The sequence below is a fragment of the Anopheles ziemanni genome, chromosome 2, assembly GCF_943734765.1.
Source record: "Anopheles ziemanni chromosome 2, idAnoZiCoDA_A2_x.2, whole genome shotgun sequence".
NCBI classification, from domain to species: Eukaryota; Metazoa; Arthropoda; class Insecta; order Diptera; family Culicidae; genus Anopheles; species Anopheles ziemanni.
Genome location: NC_080705.1, coordinates 24,116,527 through 24,136,760, shown reverse-complemented (window position 1 = coordinate 24,136,760; position 20,234 = coordinate 24,116,527). Strand labels below are relative to the sequence as shown.

The 20,234-nt window shown below is 47.6% G+C and overlaps 3 protein-coding genes across 3 annotated transcripts; 1 reads left to right on the top strand and 2 right to left on the bottom strand.

Annotated features, from left to right (window-relative positions):
• Positions 1-284: 284 nt before the first annotated feature.
• LOC131293246 (cytosolic 10-formyltetrahydrofolate dehydrogenase) lies at positions 285-3,371 on the bottom strand. The gene is made up of 3 exons (XM_058321326.1): positions 3,327-3,371; positions 419-3,140; positions 285-340 (listed from the first exon to the last, which is right to left on the bottom strand). Exons 1-3 carry the CDS (start codon positions 3,369-3,371, stop codon positions 285-287), a joined length of 2,823 nt encoding a protein of 940 aa, XP_058177309.1.
• Positions 3,372-7,609: 4,238 nt separating this feature from the next.
• LOC131293245 (zinc carboxypeptidase A 1-like) lies at positions 7,610-8,938 on the top strand. Its single transcript, XM_058321325.1, has one exon. It carries the CDS (start codon positions 7,610-7,612, stop codon positions 8,936-8,938), a length of 1,329 nt encoding a protein of 442 aa, XP_058177308.1.
• A 235-nt stretch (positions 8,939-9,173) lies between these two features.
• Positions 9,174-13,167, bottom strand: LOC131293244 (dynein axonemal assembly factor 1 homolog). The gene is made up of 10 exons (XM_058321324.1): positions 13,127-13,167; positions 12,959-13,050; positions 12,759-12,898; positions 12,583-12,670; positions 12,361-12,503; positions 12,183-12,281; positions 12,053-12,117; positions 11,905-11,990; positions 11,803-11,846; positions 9,174-11,729 (listed from the first exon to the last, which is right to left on the bottom strand). Exons 1-10 carry the CDS (start codon positions 13,165-13,167, stop codon positions 9,174-9,176), a joined length of 3,354 nt encoding a protein of 1,117 aa, XP_058177307.1.
• Positions 13,168-20,234: the final 7,067 nt, after the last annotated feature.

The window sequence follows — 20,234 nt, the reverse complement described above, 5'->3', positions numbered from 1 at the left end:
AATAGAATATTTCCAATTTAAAAGAGATTTGAGCCCAACATATAGACTTGTCCAACAGTCCAACTTATGCCTAGAATGTAAATAAGAAAAACAAATGGATAGATATTACGGTTCTTTCCCAGATCTTCGTTAACGGAAAATCAATTAGTTTAACACTCGTCAACTGTTTTTTAACTCTATTTTTTGCATATGTAGTAATTCAAGTAGATAAGAATATCAACAGACGATTGCATTTTTATAATAATTTATTAGCATATAAACTTAACATATAAAACTTATTTGTATTAGTATTCCACCGTGACGCATTTGGTTTTGAGGTATTCATTTAAAGCTTCTTTCCCTGTGGAAAACAAAAAAACCAAAGAGAAACCAATGAATATTAAATGGTCGGTTCTTTCCCGCAGTCAACAGCACTTACCTAAATCCTTTCCAAAGCCACTCTGCTTGAATCCACCGAACGGCGCGGCAACGTCCGTCTTGTTGTACGTATTGATAAAAACTGTCCCCGCTTCGACCTTCTCGGCAAACAGGAGTGCCTTCTGGATGTCCTTGGTGAACACACCGCTCGCCAGCCCGTACTCGGTGTTGTTGGCGCGAGCAACGAGTGCCTCAAAGTCGCTGCTATGGAACTTGGAGATGACCATGATCGGCCCGAACGACTCCTCCTGTGCGATGTACATGTGATCCTCGACGTCGGTGAACACGGTCGGCTCAAAGAAGAGTCCCTTGAGGTGAGGTACCCGCTTGCCGCCGCACACCAGGGTGGCACCTTCCTTCACTCCCACGGTGCAGTACTCCTGGAGCTTCTGCAGGTGGGCCAGATGGTTCTGGGGGCCGTGCGCCGTGGCACGGTCGAGTGGATCACCGATCTTCATCGTGCGGATACCCTTCACCACCTTGCGCACGAACTCATCGTGCACACGATCCTCCACGAAAAGGCGACCGGCGGCGATGCAGTTTTCGCCCTTGTTGAAGAACACCGCCGACATGCCGAGCCGGACCGCCTTCTCGAGGTCGCAGTCGGCGAAGATGACCAGCGGTGACTTGCCACCGAGCTCCATCGAGCACTTTTTAATGTTCGACTCAGCGCACGACGCCATGATGCGCTTGCCGATCGGTGTCGAGCCGGTGAAGCCGAGCTTGCGCACCAGCGGATGGTCGGCCAACGCTTGCCCCGCCAGGGAACCGGTCCCGGTGACGACGTTGATGACGCCGGGTGGGAACCCGGCCCGAACCGTCAGCTCGGCAAACTTGAGCGCCGTCATTGGACACACCTGGGCCGGCTTGATGACGACCGTGTTGCCGGCCGCAATGCACGCCGCCATCTTCCACGAGAGCATCATGAGCGGATAGTTCCAGGGGGTGATGAGCGCGCATACACCGATCGGTTCCCGTTTGGTAAACGTCAGGACGTGGTTCGGCCGTGCCGGGCTTACCGGGATAGTGGTTCCCTCGATCTTGTCCGCCCAACCGGCATAGTAACGCCACGCATCGATCGACATACCAACGTGGGTCTTCAGCGCGAGTGTATAGACAGCTCCCGAGTCAATCGATTCGATCGTCGCCAGTTCCTCCTTGTGTTGTTCCATCAGCTCGGCCAACCGGAACATCATCTGACCCCGTTCACGAGCCGACACGTTCGTCCACACGGTCTTGAATGCCTCATCGGCACTCTTCACCGCCTCATCGACATCACCCTTCGAAGCGGCGGCTACCTCGCAAATAGGCTGTTCCGTCGTGGGATTTACAATTGGAAGTGTTTTGCCACCCTCGGCATCGACGAACCGGCCACCCACAAACATCTGCGTGGGGACAACAATTTCCCTTCGGTTCGCCTTAAGCACCACGTGTCGAAAGTCGTATCCAATGTTTGCACCGACTCCAACCGAATCGTTGCCACTGCGCAACCGAAGCACCACTTCCTGCATGAACTCACCGTACGTCGGAGCCATGAAAAGGGTTTCGTTGCTAATCGGCACCTCGAGGGTGTCCTTTACCTCCTCCACCAGGCGTACGACATCCATGGAGCCGGCGCCGCACGCGAAGAAGTCCGTTTCCGGCTCGATCTCCACCTTGAGGATCGCCTTCCAAATTCCCCGCAGGATGGCGTCCGATTCGAGCTCCTTCTCGGTCAGCTCGAGCGGAGCGGCCGGTTTGGCGTTCGCCTGCTCAAACCACTGGCTGGCCTGAATCACCTTATTGCCCCGCTTGAGGCGCTTCACCTTCACCAAGCGTCCATCCGTGCCGGTGATAAAGATTCCTTCCTTGCACACGTACGCCGGCTCGGTGGTTCCTTTGAATTGGATTTGTTTGGCATTGGCGAAGGATCTCCGTGCGCATAGTGATGCTCCGAACAATCGCACGGGAACCTCCGTGCCTGATTCCGTTTCGACAATCGCCAACGCTCCCGGGACCGAATCGAGACCACGGATAAAGTTAAACACCGCTACCGCTGACTGGTTGAGGTTAACGTATTGGTTCTCCTCTCGGAACAGCGCCGGATCGTAGCTGGCACCGATTTCCGTTTGCGGAATCTTTGGAGCCGTCCCGGCGGCGATCATGTCCACCGCTTCCGCCATCGACGTCACGCCCTCCGGGTAGAGGAACCGCTTGTACAGCGAGTCGAGCGTATCGTCGCCGTACACCGGGCACTGCTTCTGCAGCAGCACCGGGCCCGTGTCCAGCCCGTCGTCGGCCCAGAAAATGGAAAACCCGGCCCGCTCGTCACCGTTGATCAGCGTCCAGGAGATGGCACTGGCACCGCGGTGCAGCGGCAGCAGCGACGGATGGTAGCAGATGCTCCCGAACGACGCTCCATCGATCACCTCCATCGGGATGAACTGACTACAGAAGGGTAGCACATTGAGGTTTGCCCCGACCGACCGGTACTGCTCGAGCACTTCCGGTATGGGGACCCCCTTACGGCGCCAGGCCGGGAACTTGAACACCGGTATGCGATGCTGCCGGGCCGTCGTCGCCAGGACGTCCTCCCGGGAGCCCTTATCGGCGATGGTGAACACACCGACTACCATGTGCTCTCGCTCGAGCAGCACCTCGAGCACCTCGGCGGCAAAGTTGCTCTGGCCGATGATGGCAATCTTTAGATCCTCCGGATGTTGGTGGCCATTGGTGGAGGCGCTCTGGAGAGGTGGAAACACACAAACACTCGTCATGAGCAATTTTAAAACAGATCTAAGAAGGCTTTGGAGACACCATCAATGCATACTGCGATATCTACAAACTCGACACGTCACTTCGTCACGATTGAAAAGGAACAACGTAAGTCTGCATCGAAACCAGTATTCAACAACAGTTCACATACTTACATGCACTCCGTTTGTTTTTCCAGTTCCATTCACTGCGCCACTCATGTTTTCCAACGCAATTTTCTATTTTGGCACTGCTGAGTAAACCGTCCACCAGGACGAACACAACTAGATCCCGGCACCCACTCTGGTACAGCGTTGACAGCTGGTAGGCACTGAACTGATCGTCCGATCGCGATCGGACCCATTATTTATACACCGAGCCCCCAACACGCCGGCGGAGGTCGCCGGAGTGTGGCCGAAAAGAATCCCTATCACTTAACGGTCGGGATGCTGCATCATGCCACGCCACGGGTGTGTGCATCTGTGTACGGTGATTAGGGCCGCCAATCCAGGCCGTGCAGCCCGTCCGTATGTTGATAATCGTACCTATAGCAGATCGCCGCTGGATGCCTTACGTCGTCCGGGCACCTCTAGGAGTTGACTTCATCCGATGTAATCACCGCAGCCCGGGGAAGACGGGGGGAGCGGGTCATAAATTTGCTGACTGTTGTATTTAAATTGATAGAACCTCAAAGGCCCATTACGCGTAACACGAACACAATGACGCCGCCTAGAGGGAGCCCCGTGCCAAGCCCCAAAGTGATCTGTTTTGACCCGCTCGACATTCGGCAGCGTTCTGGAATATGATTACGATGGCGTAGAACTCGCACAGCCGAATCGCGATGTGTTATGTTTACTTGGCGTCACGAGTTCACCCAGTCCCAGTCCCGATCGGCCGAGGATGCTATTTATGGGTTCGGGTACCGGTCCGAACCGGCTCGGCGATGACGGGAGAGAAAGTGCGCTTGCGTGACTGCTCGTGTAGATCAGCTGGTGCAAGCGTGTCCCTTAACAGCATAGCATGATCGATCGATGCCAGATCGATTATCAATGAAAGTAGAACCCGTCTCCCCGCCGGCAATGTCATTGTTTGTCAGCACATGAGGGATGCACCGGCAGTCGGTCGGTTCCATACACATCCGATCTGTCGCACATCTGGTCCACACCGGTTCGGAGCCGATGGTTCAATCCAGATCCTTTGCGGAACGGTGCATCTAGGTTACGGGCGGCCGATCGGTTTACTTCGGCTGACCCCGCGGTGCACCGACACGATGGGGCACCTGATACGGCACGGCGAGGATGCTGTAACCGGTTATTTCCAGCTCCGATGGAAAACTACTGCAGACATGGTCGGTAGTCGGTACGGAGTCGTTACGAAGAGTGGTGAAATGTAAATTAATACCGACCCACTGGAGCTGCTTCAACCGAGGCAATAAACCCGCGTGTTCGATGGTGGTACGTTATCGCTTTGTTTAATGTTTGGGTGCCGCTCTGTTTGCTTGCAAAACCACAGTTTGAGCCGAAGAAATTGAACAACAAGTTCAAGTCAGCAGGCATTGCGTGGAGTATTGTGAAATTTACTTGAAGTACGCTTAGTAATCGTGTGATATTGTGAAATTTTTATTCGTGTTATGTAAGTAAAGAAGAGTAGCATTGTTCTATTAAACATCTGTGAACGTACTTCTAGTGTGATACTGTGGTATCGCATGCCAAAGAAACCTAAACGTTGTAGTACAGCTAGGATGGCAGGCCCGTTTATCTTTAGTTGTAACATTTAATTAAGCACTTTTAAACACCTTGGGAAATACTGACAACAACAAGCTAAGATGAAACAACAGCTTACAAGCGTATATTTATTTTTTTCCTGTCTCATTGAACACATCTGGTATTGCTTTAATCACAATCTTGTCATGGTATTCCCCTCCCCCATAATCTTTACTAGACTTTTTCCCTTTGTATGTGTGATTAGTCAAGTCCTCTCGTACAGAGGAGGAACCCATGGTTATAGTAGTCTTTCCCGTTTTAATGGCTCCAACAATCTTGAGATAGTATTCTTTTCCGGAATGATATGTGTGTATGTTTTAAACATAAAATAACTTAACAGGCAGTTGAAAAAAAGATTCACAACTCATGTGCACGTTTTTTGAAGTTATTTAACATTTTTTCAGCATAGAAATATTTTCCATTTGCTTGACCATGAAGACGATTCAAGTCATCGACACTATCTACCACGTGCTGATGCTTGCGAAAGCAACTGGTTTTTAAATCGCGTCATGCGATATAAGTATGAATTTATAACATTTAGAGTACGAATTATGCATTTTTTCAAGCACATGGGATTTTGAAAGATCCAAAAAATTCATTCTTCATATGAGTTTTTGAAAGATGTTCAGTTTTGGTTGGATGGAAACGATTTCCCTACGATTCTACGTTATGTCCATGCTGGTTGACCACCTACAATGCACTAAGATTGACATTTTATTTAACTACACTATTGACCTATCAAAGCTGGTGCTACCACTTTCTCCTTCGAATTGGCAAATCTGTTTGTCACCAATCAGATCTGTTTGGAACTCCAACGCTCTCTTTGACCTAACATTCTTCAAAAGTTTGGTGCTCCATTTTTGGAGTAAGCCTCTGTTTTCGCTGTTCCAGCTTTTTTGGTGTTGAAAGTACGGTTTTGTTGTGGCAGTGAAATCTGGGCTGCCTAAGACTAAAATAAGCAAAAACAATCCTTAAGATGAAAGGCAAGCAAAACAAAAAAATTACTGACGTGTTTTTTCATATAATTTTTGAATAGCCTCACGGCCACGAGAGGCGAAAATTATTTTTCACCCGAAAAAAACCGGTTTTTTTTCGCTTCAACACCGTTTTCACGAAGTTCACCATGGCCGGGCTCTTTATCGTAGGGCACTCACAACACTGTCTTTTATCAGAAGATTTTGGATGAAATTGATAATTCTTTAATTAATATATCAAATAAACGTTCAATAATTGCTAGACTCGGTGATAATACGCACCACGGCAGAACAGTTTGCTTAGATTTGAGCTGTCAAAACATTTTCACCCTTTTTTCGCTACCATTTTCGTGGTCCATCCACAGATTTTGAAAAACTTTTTCGGCACTCACAGTCGCGAAAAAGTGAGTGCCGAAAAAGTTTTTCGTCTCTCGTGGCCGTGAGGCTAATGAAAACAAAACCGGTTTATATGAAAGCTTGTTAATATTAGGTCTCTATATAATAATTCACACTTCTGTGACATGTTTGGTAAATTTTTGTATGACAAATGTGGGTCTTTACAGAGATTTAGATAGAAATCGTTGTGGTTGTATGCAAACTGCTATATTGTTTCGATACCATGAAACGTGTCAACTCTCATCCGTGTTAGAAAATATGTTGTTTGGCATGTTGGTGTGCTGCAAATTGTAGAAAAACAGACTACCATATCGCTGATGTTTTAAAACAGTTCAGTATATGGATAGAATCGATCTAGCACTTACAGATCAATGTCTCTAAATGCAAAAAGAGCTAGTCAACGGTTCACCGTCCAATTTTCCACCCACCGGTAGCCATGATAATCTGTAATGGGTCAACATTCCGTCAACCGTCCCCATTGGGAGGTGGGGACAGTGAACATATTTACCCAGACATTCGATGGCATTCTTCAGATAATGCCGAAGTACTTGAAAAGATTAGCGTGGTATAGAAAAAAACCGTACCTCCTTTTTTCCCTACAACTAAGCACGTTTTGCTGAAGAACTCCACGCCGGCGGATGTGATGCTCCACTGGTAAGTGTGCAGTATTTATAGCCACCAGTTCAAGTGTGTTTTTCACCCGTCAAGTGTTCCGTTAACCACCAGTGTGTGTATATGTGTGTGTGTGTGTGCACTCGGGACGTCCTTTGGTGCGATAACCACTCGGGTTTGATGTTGATTTTTATTTGCGTTAATTGCGTGGAATAAATTTGCGTTCTCGGCAATTAGCATCCCTCCGGTTGAGAATAATGCTGGTGGCGCCATGGGACGCCCAATCGACCATGGGAGACCCGCAACAGTGCGTTCCCTAATCGGTCGCGGCAGCCGACGTCGATCGACAAGGTGTAATCTTTATCGACAGTGCATTTCGCCTGAGTTCGGATGCGTGAGCCGGCTTACGGAAATCGGTCTGGGCGTGCGCTAGTTAAGCTGCGATAATGTTCAAGAGTGTCGCTACTTCTGGAGGCTTAAGAAAGGCTGTTTTAGCATTCGTGGCAAACGCTCACGCTGTGCCAAAAGGCTCGATAACGAAAGAGAGGGGGTCGGACACACTTCACCGTACCGGATCCGTATCTCGATTACCGTCAGCCGCGGTGCGAGGGGTTACATCCTTCAATGTACAGGTGCGGAGGAAGACATCGCTTGAGGCCCGGCATGTACACCCGCATGGGATCCCCGGTATAAAAAGGCTACTCCATCGGGAACATGCCGGTACAGTCGAGTGGAGCGAGCGAGCGAACGAACATGCAGCGGAACGTGGCCTACTTCGGAACGGTTCTGGCGGTGGCGTTGGCCTTCGGGGCCGTCGCGATCGAAGCGGCGGAAGTAGCGCGCTACGATAACTACCGGCTCTATCTGGTGACACCCCAGAGCGAGGAACAGTTCGAAGCGATCGCGTCCATGGCTAGGGCGAGCGACAGTCTGATATTCCTCGAGACGGCGCGGAAGGTGGGCGACCGATTCGACATCATTGTGGCACCGCACAAGCTGGCCGACTTCACCGAGGCACTCGAAGCCGACTACATCCCGCACACGGTGCTCGATGAGAACGTGCAGCGATCGTTTGACGTCGAGCGGAGCCGGCTGATGAACAAGCGCGCCAAGGGAGTGTTCGACTGGACGGACTACCACACGCTGGAGGAGATTCATGCCTGGCTGGACAAGCTGGCCAAGGAGCACCGGGAGGTGCAGCTGTTGGACGCGGGTCGCTCCCATCAGAACCGCACGCTCAAGGGTGTAAAGGTGTCGTACGGCGAGGGACGGCCGGGAGTGTTCCTCGAGGGTGGAATACACGCGCGGGAATGGATCTCGCCCGCCACGGTCACGTACATCCTGAACGAGCTGCTCACCAGCCAGAACCCGCAGGTGCGCGCCGTGGCCGAAAAGTTCGACTGGTACGTGTTCCCGAACGTGAACCCCGACGGGTACGAGTACACGTTCAAGGTGAACCGACTGTGGCGCAAGACGCGCAAGCAGTACGGAGCGTTCTGCTTCGGTGCTGACCCCAACCGGAACTGGGACTTCCACTGGGCCGAGCAGGGCACCAGCAGCAATGCCTGCGCGGATACGTACGCTGGACCGAAGGCGTTCTCGGAGGTCGAGATGAAGTCGCTGTCCTCGTTCGTCAACTCGCTCAAGGGCAAGCTTGGCGCGTACATTGCGTTCCACTCGTACTCGCAGCTGCTTCTCTTCCCCTACGGTCACACCGGAGAACACTCGCCGAACCATCAGGATTTGAACGAGATCGCTGAGGCGACGGTGAAGTCGCTGGCAAAACGGTACGGCACCGAGTACGAGTACGGCAATGTCTACGACGCGATCTATCCGGCTAGCGGTTCCAGCGTGGACTGGAGCTACGGTGTACAGGATGTGAAAATCGCCTACACCTACGAGCTGCGACCGGACTCCGGTGCCTGGAACGGGTTCGTGCTGCCACCGGATCAGATTGTGCCGACGGGTGAGGAAACGCTCGACTCCCTCGTCACACTGCTGGAGGAATCCTCGGCCAGGGGTTACTACAACCAGAAGGACTGAGCATCCCACGGATACTCCAGTATCTTTACCGACCCCAAGGGAAGTAGTTTGTACGCGAAAATCCAATGTTCGATTAATAGAACCAGTGATAATAAACAGTAGAACAGTTTTTATCTACGTGCAGTTGTTTTATTCTTTCTAAAAATGGTGCACAAAGTACGCAGAAATGTCTCATTTAAAAACGGTGCCGATATAAAAAACTGGTTCCAAGTGCTCACTACCGGTTATTGTTCGTTTAGGATGAAATTTCCTTTTCCACCTTGACTTGAGTACGTTGTGAATCTTCGTTGAATAAATCTTCCTGTTCCGGCTTCGACTCCTCATCTTCTAGCTCGTCGATCTTTGGTGCCGTTTTGTCCGCATCCGATTTCATTAGAACGGGGGACTCTTCAGTGGCTGCCGGGGTTTCACCAGGTTCTTTAAAATCCCATGCATTGCTTCGCCTTACCCCTGAAACACCTGCTACCTCTCCAGCGTCTGGTTCGATTTCGATAATCTCCAGCTCCGCCGCACTCGATTCCCCACCGGTGGTGGTCGCGATGCTCACCTTCCGGCTCATGATGAGATACTCATCGAACAGATGGTTCGACAGGCGCCTCTCGTATCGCTGGTACGCTTGCTCCAGCTTCCGGACGTGCTCGCGATCCTCCGAATCCGTGTCGGTTTCACACTGACACTCGATGAACCGCTTGAACCGTTGGATGATCGGATGCGCATTCAGGTTGAGACAGCGACGGAATGCCTCGACATCGTCGTACCGCGCCCAATACTCGTCCACGGCGTCGTGCAGCAGCCTAGTTTCCTGCTCGTCATCGCCGTGCAGCTCCCGGGCGGCCTCAGAAAGTACATGGAATATTTCGTCCGCCGTCAGCTTGTCTATTTCGTGCTGAATGTCGATAAACTTGCGGTACACCGGATCGCCATGGAACTCGTCCGGGATGGATTTTCTCTGCGGAGCGGCGACGAAGATTCCTTCTTCAATTTCAATGCGAGAACCGGGTTCATTCTCATCACCTTGCTCGTCGTGTTCAAATAGTGCAGGATCAAATGAAGCCCCACTTGATTCCCCGGACGACATGGGTTGATCGTTTCCGGTACCGACCGCTACGGCTTCGACGATCCGCTCGGTGGTGCTTTGCTGTGGGATTTTATCCAACGCGTCGTTGAATTCGTCCTCATCATCTCTGTCCACTTCCTCCTCAATGGTCTGTATCATGTTGTCGACCCTCTTCAGCTTCTCACTGATTTGCCCGTAGTCGTCCATAATGTTCGCCAGCTGGACGTGGATGCTGTCGATTTGTGCATTGTACCGATCCTTGTGCGCCGTAACGCGATCGATCAGTGTCTGCAGCTTGGCCGGACCTTCGCGGAAAACGTCCAAACGGTACTCGTTTAGGTTGTGCGGCTTACCCCCGATCGAAATCGTCGGACTCTCGATGTCCATATCGACTGCTGCGTGACCCTTCAGCAGTCGCTCGAAGACGCTCTCCTTGGCCATGCTCGCGCAGGCCTCCGCCCGTTCCTGGCGTACTTGTTCAATTTTACTCGCGTTCGACTGGCGCTCCATCGACTTCAGAACGCCGTCGTAGATGAGCGGTTCCGTCCGCTGCGATTTAGCCGTCTGAGGACGCACCAGCTTATGCCGGTTCTTCACGACACACTTCGGGTCACGCGTGTCCACCGAGCGGAAGAACCGTTTGTACTCGTCGATGAACTCGGTGATCGTATTCTGCCGATCCAGCTTGCTACCGAGTGCCCCCGTTTCATCATCCGACTCCGAGCTGCTGCCAGTCGACGACGGGTCGGTGCGTACAAGGGACGCCAACTTGCGGTGCTTCCTGGGGACAATCTTGTCGAACATGTCCTCGCTGTCGGAGGTGTCCGATCGGGAGCTATACGCCACGCTGCTGTTGCGAATGCAGCTGTCACAATCCGTGACGAGTGTGGGATCCGAATTGGAATCCGACCCGGTGACGTAATCGACGGAGGCGACGGAAGGCTTCCGCTCTCTCTCGCATACTTCATCATCCTTGGAAGTTCGAGGAATCTCCTTCCCGTCGCTGCACGACGGTTGCATGGTGATGGAAATTTCCTTCGAATGTATTACGACGTTAAGTGTTTCCTCTTTTTCGGCCGAAGCTATTTTACTTTCTTTTTCATTTTCAATCTGCAACGTATTCAATGACTCTTGTGTTGTTACTACGAGTTGATCCTCCGTCTTAAGATCGGCTTCAGATTCTTTTCGCGCCAGAGGTGTACCGGGGTTTTCTTCTTTTAGTGATTCAATCTCGTTTATGGGGCAATTTTCACCTTCTCTTATATCATCTCCAAATGTCTTTACCATGTTCTCGCTTGCGCCGGAGAGTTCTTCTTTATCTGGCTTGTTTGCAACTGCCTCCAAAGCCTTCTTTTCTAATGTCATCTCGTTTATGGTTGCTGTCGAGTCGTTCTGATGTTTTTCGTTCGAATCTTTCCTAGCTGTTAGCAGGTGGTATTCTTCGTTGCTTATTTCTTCGACAAGCGATCTTTTCATATTATCCTTGTTATTAACTGCCGTATTTTGTTGGCTTTGTTCTAGGCTTGGCTTGTCCTTTACATCAACACCACTCCGCTGACCGTAAGATGTTGATGGCGAAGGGGATGTTTGTCCATCTGGAAGCTGATTGGACAAGGCTTCCGTTTCTTGCCACGCTTCCAAATTGGATAACTCCTGCATATCCTGTAATTCTTCCTTTGTGTTGGACGATTCATTTTTCTCTACATCTGCTTCCTCGTCGCTGCTTGTTTTCAGCTGTTATTAAGGAGATATTGTACTGTTATTTTTGGAATATATGTTAATTAGTTAAAACTTTTCTATACACTACCAATTCTGGTTCCCCATCCCCTCGATGACGGAGACGTAATGTTGCTAAAATGTTGAGAGATGTTGTTTAAAAAAGCATTAAGGATTAGTTTAGGCAACAAACCATTAATGTTACGCCTCATTTTACGCTGCTCTTCTTTCTTCCATCGTTGATGCTCCTTAAGCTCCTCTTGATATCCACCACGTTTCCTGGAAAACGAGAAGTATTATACAATTTCTTTTCTATAATCACCCAAAATGGTGTACATTACCATGCTTCAGCACATGCTCTATCTTTGTCGAAAACGGGACGGGAATCGAGGTATGTGAGTGTTTTCTGTAAAATATTTAAAGATTAAGCAATATAACAATTGCACACCGAGAAGGACTCTCAGAACTCACACACTCCAGTATTAATGTTTTGCGATAGGAAGGTATTTCATTGACCACCGGATTCCCCGTCAGTGTTAGCACGCGCAGCCCTTTCATAGCTCCAAGAACCTGATTGGGGTGGTGGAGGAAGGGAACAGAAATTGTTGTAGACATGCAGACAGCTAAGCATGGACTAGATCGACCTTACCTTTACGATAGCGATGTCTTCGATGCGATTGTGTGAAATGTCGAGAACGGAAACAAAATCACACTTTCGAAGATCTTCCACACTCTCGATCGATTTTAAATAATTGTGTGACAGGTTGAGTGTGTTCAAGACGGGCAAAATGTCTGCAATAAAAAAAATTCAAATGGTTAGGTTCAGTAAGGGTCTCATTTAGCCTATGCTTGCTCTGGTATTACTACTTACCGATGCCACAATTTTCTACCTTTGTTATGTGATTATGCGAAAGGTTCAGGGTATCCAGCTGTTTGCAATGTTCTAGGTTTTCTATTTTCTGCAGTATAGAAAACAGAATGCGGATCAAACAGAATGCTCTCGAAAGTTGATATGAAACATAAAAATCAATACATATCGGTACTGACCTTGATGAGGTTGTTGTGCAAGTACAGACAGCGCAATAATGGTTGATGTTTCAGACCGGAAATGCTGGAAATGGCGTTGCACTCAAGCCAGAGACATTTCAATCCAACGTACTCCTCCAGGCAGTCGATCTCATTGTATCCTGTTAGGTGACAAACATTATTGAAAGGGATCCTTCAATTATCGCGTTCAAATTTCTCACCTGAATAGTGTAGATACAGAACTTCGTTCAAGTGTGGAGTAAGATAGAGTTTATTCTTACGACACGATGCTTGAATAGTTTTCTTGGTCATTCTTTGGATATGGAAAAAAACGGTTATGATTATTTGTTCACTAACAATTTGCCATCAAAATTGGATAAACTACTTACTTTTTGGGCCCAAAATCATTTTCTACCTCTTCGCGCACCATCGTGATGAGTTTAACTTGGAAGAAAACTTGAACCTGCCACTTGCTTGGATGCACGAAATGAAAATAAAGCCTTCACCAAAATAACAACCGTGCCGTTACCCATGGAAACGTACCGCCATAGTTGACTAACGATGGGTTCCAACCGAGCGCACTAGTTGTTTATCCATATTGTTTATCTGCATAGAATTTCGATTGGTGATAACGGTGAATGTTGCATTCTACTCGGGCAAACCTGAACTTTGAACAATCAAATGGAATCTACAATGTAAAAATTAATTATCTCATAAAACAAAGAGCAAAACGTGTAACGTCTATAGGACGAGCTTCATTTTTATTAGAACAATAAGTGAACAACACTTATTAAGTGTAAAAAAAATTCTTATGCCGAGTGTATTGAAGTGTTGATTATGTAATTTCTGGACTCCTAACCATTTCACATAGTTGGGTTGTCACATAAAATTTACCATGATTTCGCTATACATCGCTTGCTGGTTGAAAACGTCAATAAAGCAAACTTACACCGCTTATCTTAAATCTATTTTTGAAAAACTTTTTTAATTTAGTAATAATCCAAAAAATATTACAGTACATTCATCAAGTATTTTAAATTAATATATATTCGGTTTTTTCAACTGCCAATCGGTTCAAACCATAATCAGTGCTTTCAAATGCTACGAAAGCTTTTCAAGAAGCTTTGCTTCATTTACAGCGGTTGTCAAATGTTACAGCGGTTGTAAATTTACATAATTCAAAACATTCAAGTAATAAACGAGATTTGAATCATCAATAAAGTAAAGCAACATCTGATGATAAAGTGATAATTCAAGATCAAAAATAAATCTTGATAACTGATTACTGCAGCCCAACACTTCAAATGAGAGGGAAAGCTAAAATGGCAACGCAAGCAGTTTACTGCCATAGTCATTTCATTCATTATTTCGATGAATTCATCCTCTTTCTACATCTCAAACACTGCGCATTGTATATCCGGCGATGTGAAAAGCATGTACAAATATTTATTACCTGCGATATTATTTATAAAGCTGTCCAGTTGCCTTGCAATCAACCCTCCTTCAAACAATTCAGTCGCTTGCGAGAAACGTGACGCTCGTCGGTACAACTTTTCCATTATCGACCGAGTGCATTCACGGATTCGTAGGTCCACGCTAATGATGCAAATGAATTGCGATGGCACGTCAAAATGGCAATACCGACATGGCACGATGTAAATCAAACGTTTAAAAATACTCTTATGTTGTCAAACACGGGCGAGTGTGCAAGTGCGACAGTAAATCAATTTCAATTTGCGCTTTTCCAGGTGTTCGATGATAATGTTGATTTTACTACAGCTGATATACTTAAACTTAAACTAACGTTCGTAATTTCAAAGAGATGTAAACTAATTTTTTTATGATTTTATACATGTGTTCGTTACATTGGGATAAATCATGTAAGTGTGTTTGAATGTGTATGAATTCTATTGATCTGTATAAGAGGGTTGCAAATCTATATGTATTGACTAGTTTTAATAATTTGTTGAAAACTTAAATATTATTAAATCATCTTTCCTGTACACTTTTACTTTGTTACAGCTTCCAAAACTAATACCAAAATGCATTTCGCAACGATTTGAAAGTTACCCAAACTTTGATGAGATCTAACGGCTAAATTGTAATAATAAAAAGATTGATAATATAATCCTTTATTGGATGCTGAATTGAGCAGATCACGAGACAAGCTAAGAAGATAATATGCTGCTGTGTGACGTGTGATTGTGACGTAGAAAGTGCTAATAGATCGTCATGGACCGTCCTACCGTCTAACAATCGTCAGACCAGGCTATCGGAGGCAAAACTTAAAGCTGCCGGCGTATCAGACGATGTCCTTGGTGCAAATCAACTGTGCATAGTATAAATTCATTGTTAATTGTACCCCATTCTGCTAATTGTTCCCGATCGCCTGAAGCGGATTCTTCTCCGGGAGGTGATAAAAACGTCACGTCCTAAGGCTGTTTGTGAGAACTGCCGCGATATAGCACGTCTCCGGTACGGATCCGGCGCATCATGCGTAACCGAGAACCGAGTGGACATAGAAGATATACATATCTCAAATCGGTGAATTAACGATCTCGCGACGATTCGATAGCTATCGAGTGCGACATGATCGTTACAGGAAGACATGATCGTACTTTTTAGTGATCCGTCAGCACGTTAGCGTGCTGGCGCTTTAGTGGCAATCGTCCCGCAGCGTTCCTGAAACCAGCAAGCGTTGCTGCAATTAGCAGCCGATTTGAAACACGCTAAATATTGATACCCCTTGACAGGGGCAGCATGGTCTCGTAAAGGTGTAATTTCCGTGTCGTCATCGGGCGGGGAAGAGGCCGGGTGCTAAGTGATTGAACATGTGCCCAGCTCTCGTGGTATTTATCAACCGGCCGATCACGATCGTGTGGTGACGTTTTCTGTTATGATTTATTTATCCTTCCAGTACAGCTAGGTACCTTGTTGATTTCTTAGGGTCTGCCAGAAAATCAACTCGAAGAAGTGGTTGCTAAGGACGGACAAAAGGTGACGTAAAGATGTTTCGCAAATTCAACGCAAACACTTCAGATAGAAAAACAACAACCAGACGACTTTTTAATGTTCTTTTACTGTTCTTTATAGAGTTATTTGCAGTTATTTGCAAATATTCATTGGAACAAAGTGCTGTCGTTTTGCAATGGTTTATATTGATTCATGGGCTGAACACTTGAGTGCTTGTAGTTGCAGAGAGTGTAAATATGTTAAGATATGAAACATCCAGTTTGTTGGAGAATTGTTGCACACTACAAAGACGCATTAGGTACCGAAGTTTTTAACTTTTTTTTCAGGGATTTACAATTTATATTATTGTTTAAATTTTGAGTCTTGAAAATTTGTGATGTTTTGATTTGTGACTATGCTATCTAGTCCTGTTTTGTAGAAGCAAATAGAATTTGTTTATTGTTTATTATCCCGGAAAAATCCGCTAATCCCAAAGAAGCTTAAGCATCGGTTGCAAATTGCTGCAGAAATAGCGAAAATGATTGAAAGGTCGACGACTAGACTGAGTGAATGTTTTATCAGTATCGAAAAATACTGGATTGGATTGAATACTTTAAAAAACTGATTCGATTACTATCACTATTCGATAGTAATGTTCATATATGAATGCAGTTTTAATAACTGTCTTCGAAATTAAACCAACTAATAAGAATTGCCATGGTCACTCTTAAGACAATTTTAATTTTTGCCAATCAAGTTTTGGATTTTCTGTTTTCACTATTTAGATAATTTAGTTTTAAAACATTTTCAGTTACATTCATTTATCGGGACATTACGTTGATGTTCCTTGTGCCCCTCCATTTTCTTTTCCTTTCATTAGTTTCAGGATCCGTTGTCTGCTCAGCCGCGGTCGATATATATTTTTTGCCTTTTTTATCTATTCCTTTCCAATTTCCTGTTCATACCTTCGTTTCATTTCGCCCGCTCCCCAAGTTTCAAACCCGCCCGTCTCGATTGTAAGGTCCTCGAATGGGTTTCCGGATTTCGTTACTGGAAACCGTTGGATTTATCCACCGTCGAGCGGAGCGCTGGAGTAGGGCCAGGATTTGCTGGCAGGCCAAAGCAACGGGAGTGGTGCCCAACACCGTGCCGGTCTACCCATCCAGCACGTCAAACCCCGCCCGCCATCGCCGAGCAAGGCGCACGATGGTTATATAATTGCTGCATGATTGACGCAAGGTGTAGCTTGTTGAAAAATTGTTGAATATATGTTTTTCTGATTGCTTTCAGATGGTTTTGTTTGATTCATTCGATAGCGTGAGGATAAATTGGGAATTGATAGCCGTATCGACCAGGAAGAGGCTGGAACCGTACGGGAAAGCGGACACCAAAGGCCGTTCTATTCTCTGGCAGCGTTGGGCTGATTGGGAACGGTGGAGTTTTTTTTTTTGACCGCAGGAAGGCAGGTCGCTCGTCTGCCAGCGGGGAAACACTAATGGCGTAACAGCTGAGGTATGACGTAATGGATTGTTGTTGTCGTTGTACGCTCCCACCTCCATCACGCTGCCCAAAAGGATGAAGGAGGCCAATTTTCCCCTGAAACAACCCCACCGTGCAGGGGGCTCACGGCTCCTGGAGGGCAGGACCCGTGAGCGACCGTCGCCATCTTGCGAAGAGCAACTAGCATTTGGCGAGAGCAAAAGGGAAAAAAAGAAAGTTAGCAGCGATGGGGCGCCGAGGTGTCCGATTGGGGTGTGGTGAAATGGGAGTAGGGCACTGATGATTACACAATCACTGGCGTCGAGCTGGAGTGGGAGTTGGGAAAATTGGAGCATGGCCACAGCAGCCGGGAAGGCCGGGGTCCTTGCAAGGCGGACTGTCTTGGCGCAGCGAGAGCGCGCCTGCTGGAGTTTTGCTGGGAACACGCAGCTTGCCAATTTTCCCACAGTGCCCTTTTTTGTGTTTGCCCGCGCCCGCCGGAGAGCAGGGAATTTTCCGAGCGAAGGAACGCAAAACCAGAGGAGAGAGAGAGGATGAGAGAGAGAAAGAGAGAAAGTGGGCACTCTCGGGCGCTTTTCCCTCCCCGCGCCCACCGGAAGCGTGGTCCTTGAGCCACGGAGCGGACGGAAAAAAGGCCCACTTGCATAGAGTATTCGGTTCTATGTGGTCATAGTAAGAGGTGTTAGGTTCTGGTCCCGTGTCGGTCGGCCTGGTTGAGGAAAATTGGTGCTCCAGCAAGGGTTGCGAAAGTCGACGAAACGTCCGAAAAAGCAGGGCCGACGAAGCGCAGAAAATCCGCCAAGGATAAGCGTGCGTGCGAGATACAGAGAAAAGGGGTAATAACGCCAAAAGCGCAAGGTGTTCGTTATATTAAGTGGTTTTTCCAGAAACGTTGCCTTTGCCAATCGGTGCCATTACGCAGCCTAGTGTTCCCTTAGCATTCCGTCAGTGCCACAAAAAACGGTGGAAGAACAATAGTTGGTAACACGAAACAACCAATTCCTGGGTGGCGAAGGCATCGGTCAAACATTTTACGCAGCTATGACATAATGAGTGCAGACGGGCGAGCAGAGAAAAAAAAAGACTCGACGAAAGAATTATCGATCCAAGAATCCCTGCCTGTATCCTGTGGCAGTCTCACATGGTTACGTGGTGGAAGAGTGTCCGGAGGACACAACGGGGGGAGAGAAACTGTGGAATTGACAGGGTAACTACCAGTTACCCTTCAATCGGAAAAAAGCGCCGTTTGAAGCATTGAAAAGTATCCAATTTCTTTAATTTCGTTAGTTTCGTACCGTATAGTCGTTTTTCTTTCGTTACCAATTCGTGAAGGCTCCATTCCGTCTACCCCACAGTGAGCTGCATATTTACTCTCTCTCTCACACACACATACACACACCCAACCATAAGGGGATGTACTCGAACGTTCCTACAGGATGTCCTTGTGTCCCCACTGGCGTTACGGGCCGCCATCTCTGCAGAGCCGATCAAACGCATGCGCACTGGAGGATAGCGCGAAATCTTCGCCTCCCTCCATTTCCACCATCCCCACGGGCAGATTTTTCCCTTGTCAACTCTCTCTCTTTCTCCCATTTGTTCGCTCTTTCCTGATTTTTCTTCATCCCTCTTTGTTGCTTGCCTTTTTTAACACTCACAGGATGGGCATAACATCCCCAACATTTTTTTTTTCTGTGGTAACTCAGCGGAGCAGTTACTAGCAAACTTCGCGGGGAGAGTGAAAACTACGTCCCTCCGTGCATGGAATCTGGAACGGAACGGTATCGCGCCAGCATCGCTCTCGGAGTAGAAAACCGCGATACAGAGCGCGAGAGATCGCGAGGTTCGCGCGAGAATTCACTCCGTGCTAAGGGTTTCGAGGGTACAGGAAGAGAAGTAGGGTGGGGTGGGGGAGTAGGCGAAAAGAAGAAAACCGCACGAGAATCGTGGATAAATATCCAAGGCAGTTCGCGGTGTGGTGACTCGTTCTCAGAAGCGCGATAGGGACGGTTCCGAGCGCATCGTCGTCGCTTGTTGTGCAGCTGGTGTTGGTTTTCCGCACTGAAGAGTGAGCTGTCCGCTTCGGTACGTTTCTGAATTCTGGTGATTAGTAGGTCGTTCTCGAAAGGCAACAGCAGTTGGGAGGTTACGGCCCACTGAAAGTAGTAGGCAACTTTGCTGCAGTGAAACGAAAACTGTTAGAAAATTGTTTTAATCATAGCAGGCTTCGATTGGATTTGAAATGTCCGTTTTTGCAATTTATCGAAAGGGGGATAGTTTGAGTTAGGAGCGCAACTTAAAAGACACCGCTTAACGTAGTCGCAAGTCGGTAGTAATAGTTACGAAACAATGGTGGGAAAAGAAAATTCCATAGTGGTCGTAGTTCTTGTTGGAAAAAAAACACCCTCTCTGGAATCGATCTCTGCACTTCAGTGGTTTACTTGTAAAATTGATTTCGTGTGTGTATGTATGCCTGTGTGTGTTCGTTGGTGTGCTTGTGTGTGAGTGTGTGTGTGTGTGTGTGACTTAGTTCTTAAAAGTGGTCTGCACTGTGTCTCACTTTTGGCCCTGACGGGCGAACGTTTCTGAAACCGATAAAACTCCGATGTGACTGGCGTAGAAGCGTTTAAAAAACGAACCAGCTTGAAACCTTGCATTTTATGACTGAAAATGTGTCCTCCCTCCCTTGCTACCGCTCAGTATGTGTGCGAGTGTGCGTTAGTGTGCCGTGGGAGAGGTTTTTTCGCGTCAACCGAGAGACTGAGAGAACGGTATCCCCAAGGATACTGGGATCGGTGTAAGGATATGTTGGGGAGCGTTTAGAAGGCATGGTTAAGGATGCTTAGAGGAAGATAAAGCAGGGAGCGAAGCAGATTGGGTGAGCAAGTTGGCCGTTTGCGAGAGAGGAGAGAGGCAGAGGTTGCCCGTTAGCAAAAGAGTTGAGTAATTTTTGCCGCAAGCCGAGAGACGAAAGGACATCCGATGGTTCGATTTTCCACCGTGTTGTATCGAACGTCGGGAAAAATCGAGACACATTCTCCCATTCAG

Bases quoted from the DNA above. Each gene is read 5' to 3' on its own strand.
- LOC131293246 (XM_058321326.1), bottom strand. From the start codon at position 3,371: ATGAGTGGCGCAGTGAATGGAACTGGAAAAACAAACGGAGTGCAT. The intron at 3,141-3,326 runs GTAAGTATGTGA...CCACCTCTCCAG, and splicing joins GAAAAACAAACGGAGTGCAT to AGCGCCTCCACCAATGGCCA. The intron at 341-418 runs GTAAGTGCTGTT...TGTTTTCCACAG, and splicing joins TGGCTTTGGAAAGGATTTAG to GGAAAGAAGCTTTAAATGAA.
- LOC131293245 (XM_058321325.1), top strand. From the start codon at position 7,610: ATGCCGGTACAGTCGAGTGGAGCGAGCGAGCGAACGAACATGCAGCGG.
- LOC131293244 (XM_058321324.1), bottom strand. From the start codon at position 13,167: ATGGTGCGCGAAGAGGTAGAAAATGATTTTGGGCCCAAAAA. The intron at 12,504-12,582 runs GTAAGTAGTAAT...TTTTTATTGCAG, and splicing joins GGTAGAAAATTGTGGCATCG to ACATTTTGCCCGTCTTGAAC. The intron at 12,282-12,360 runs GTAAGGTCGATC...CACCCCAATCAG, and splicing joins AAGACATCGCTATCGTAAAG to GTTCTTGGAGCTATGAAAGG.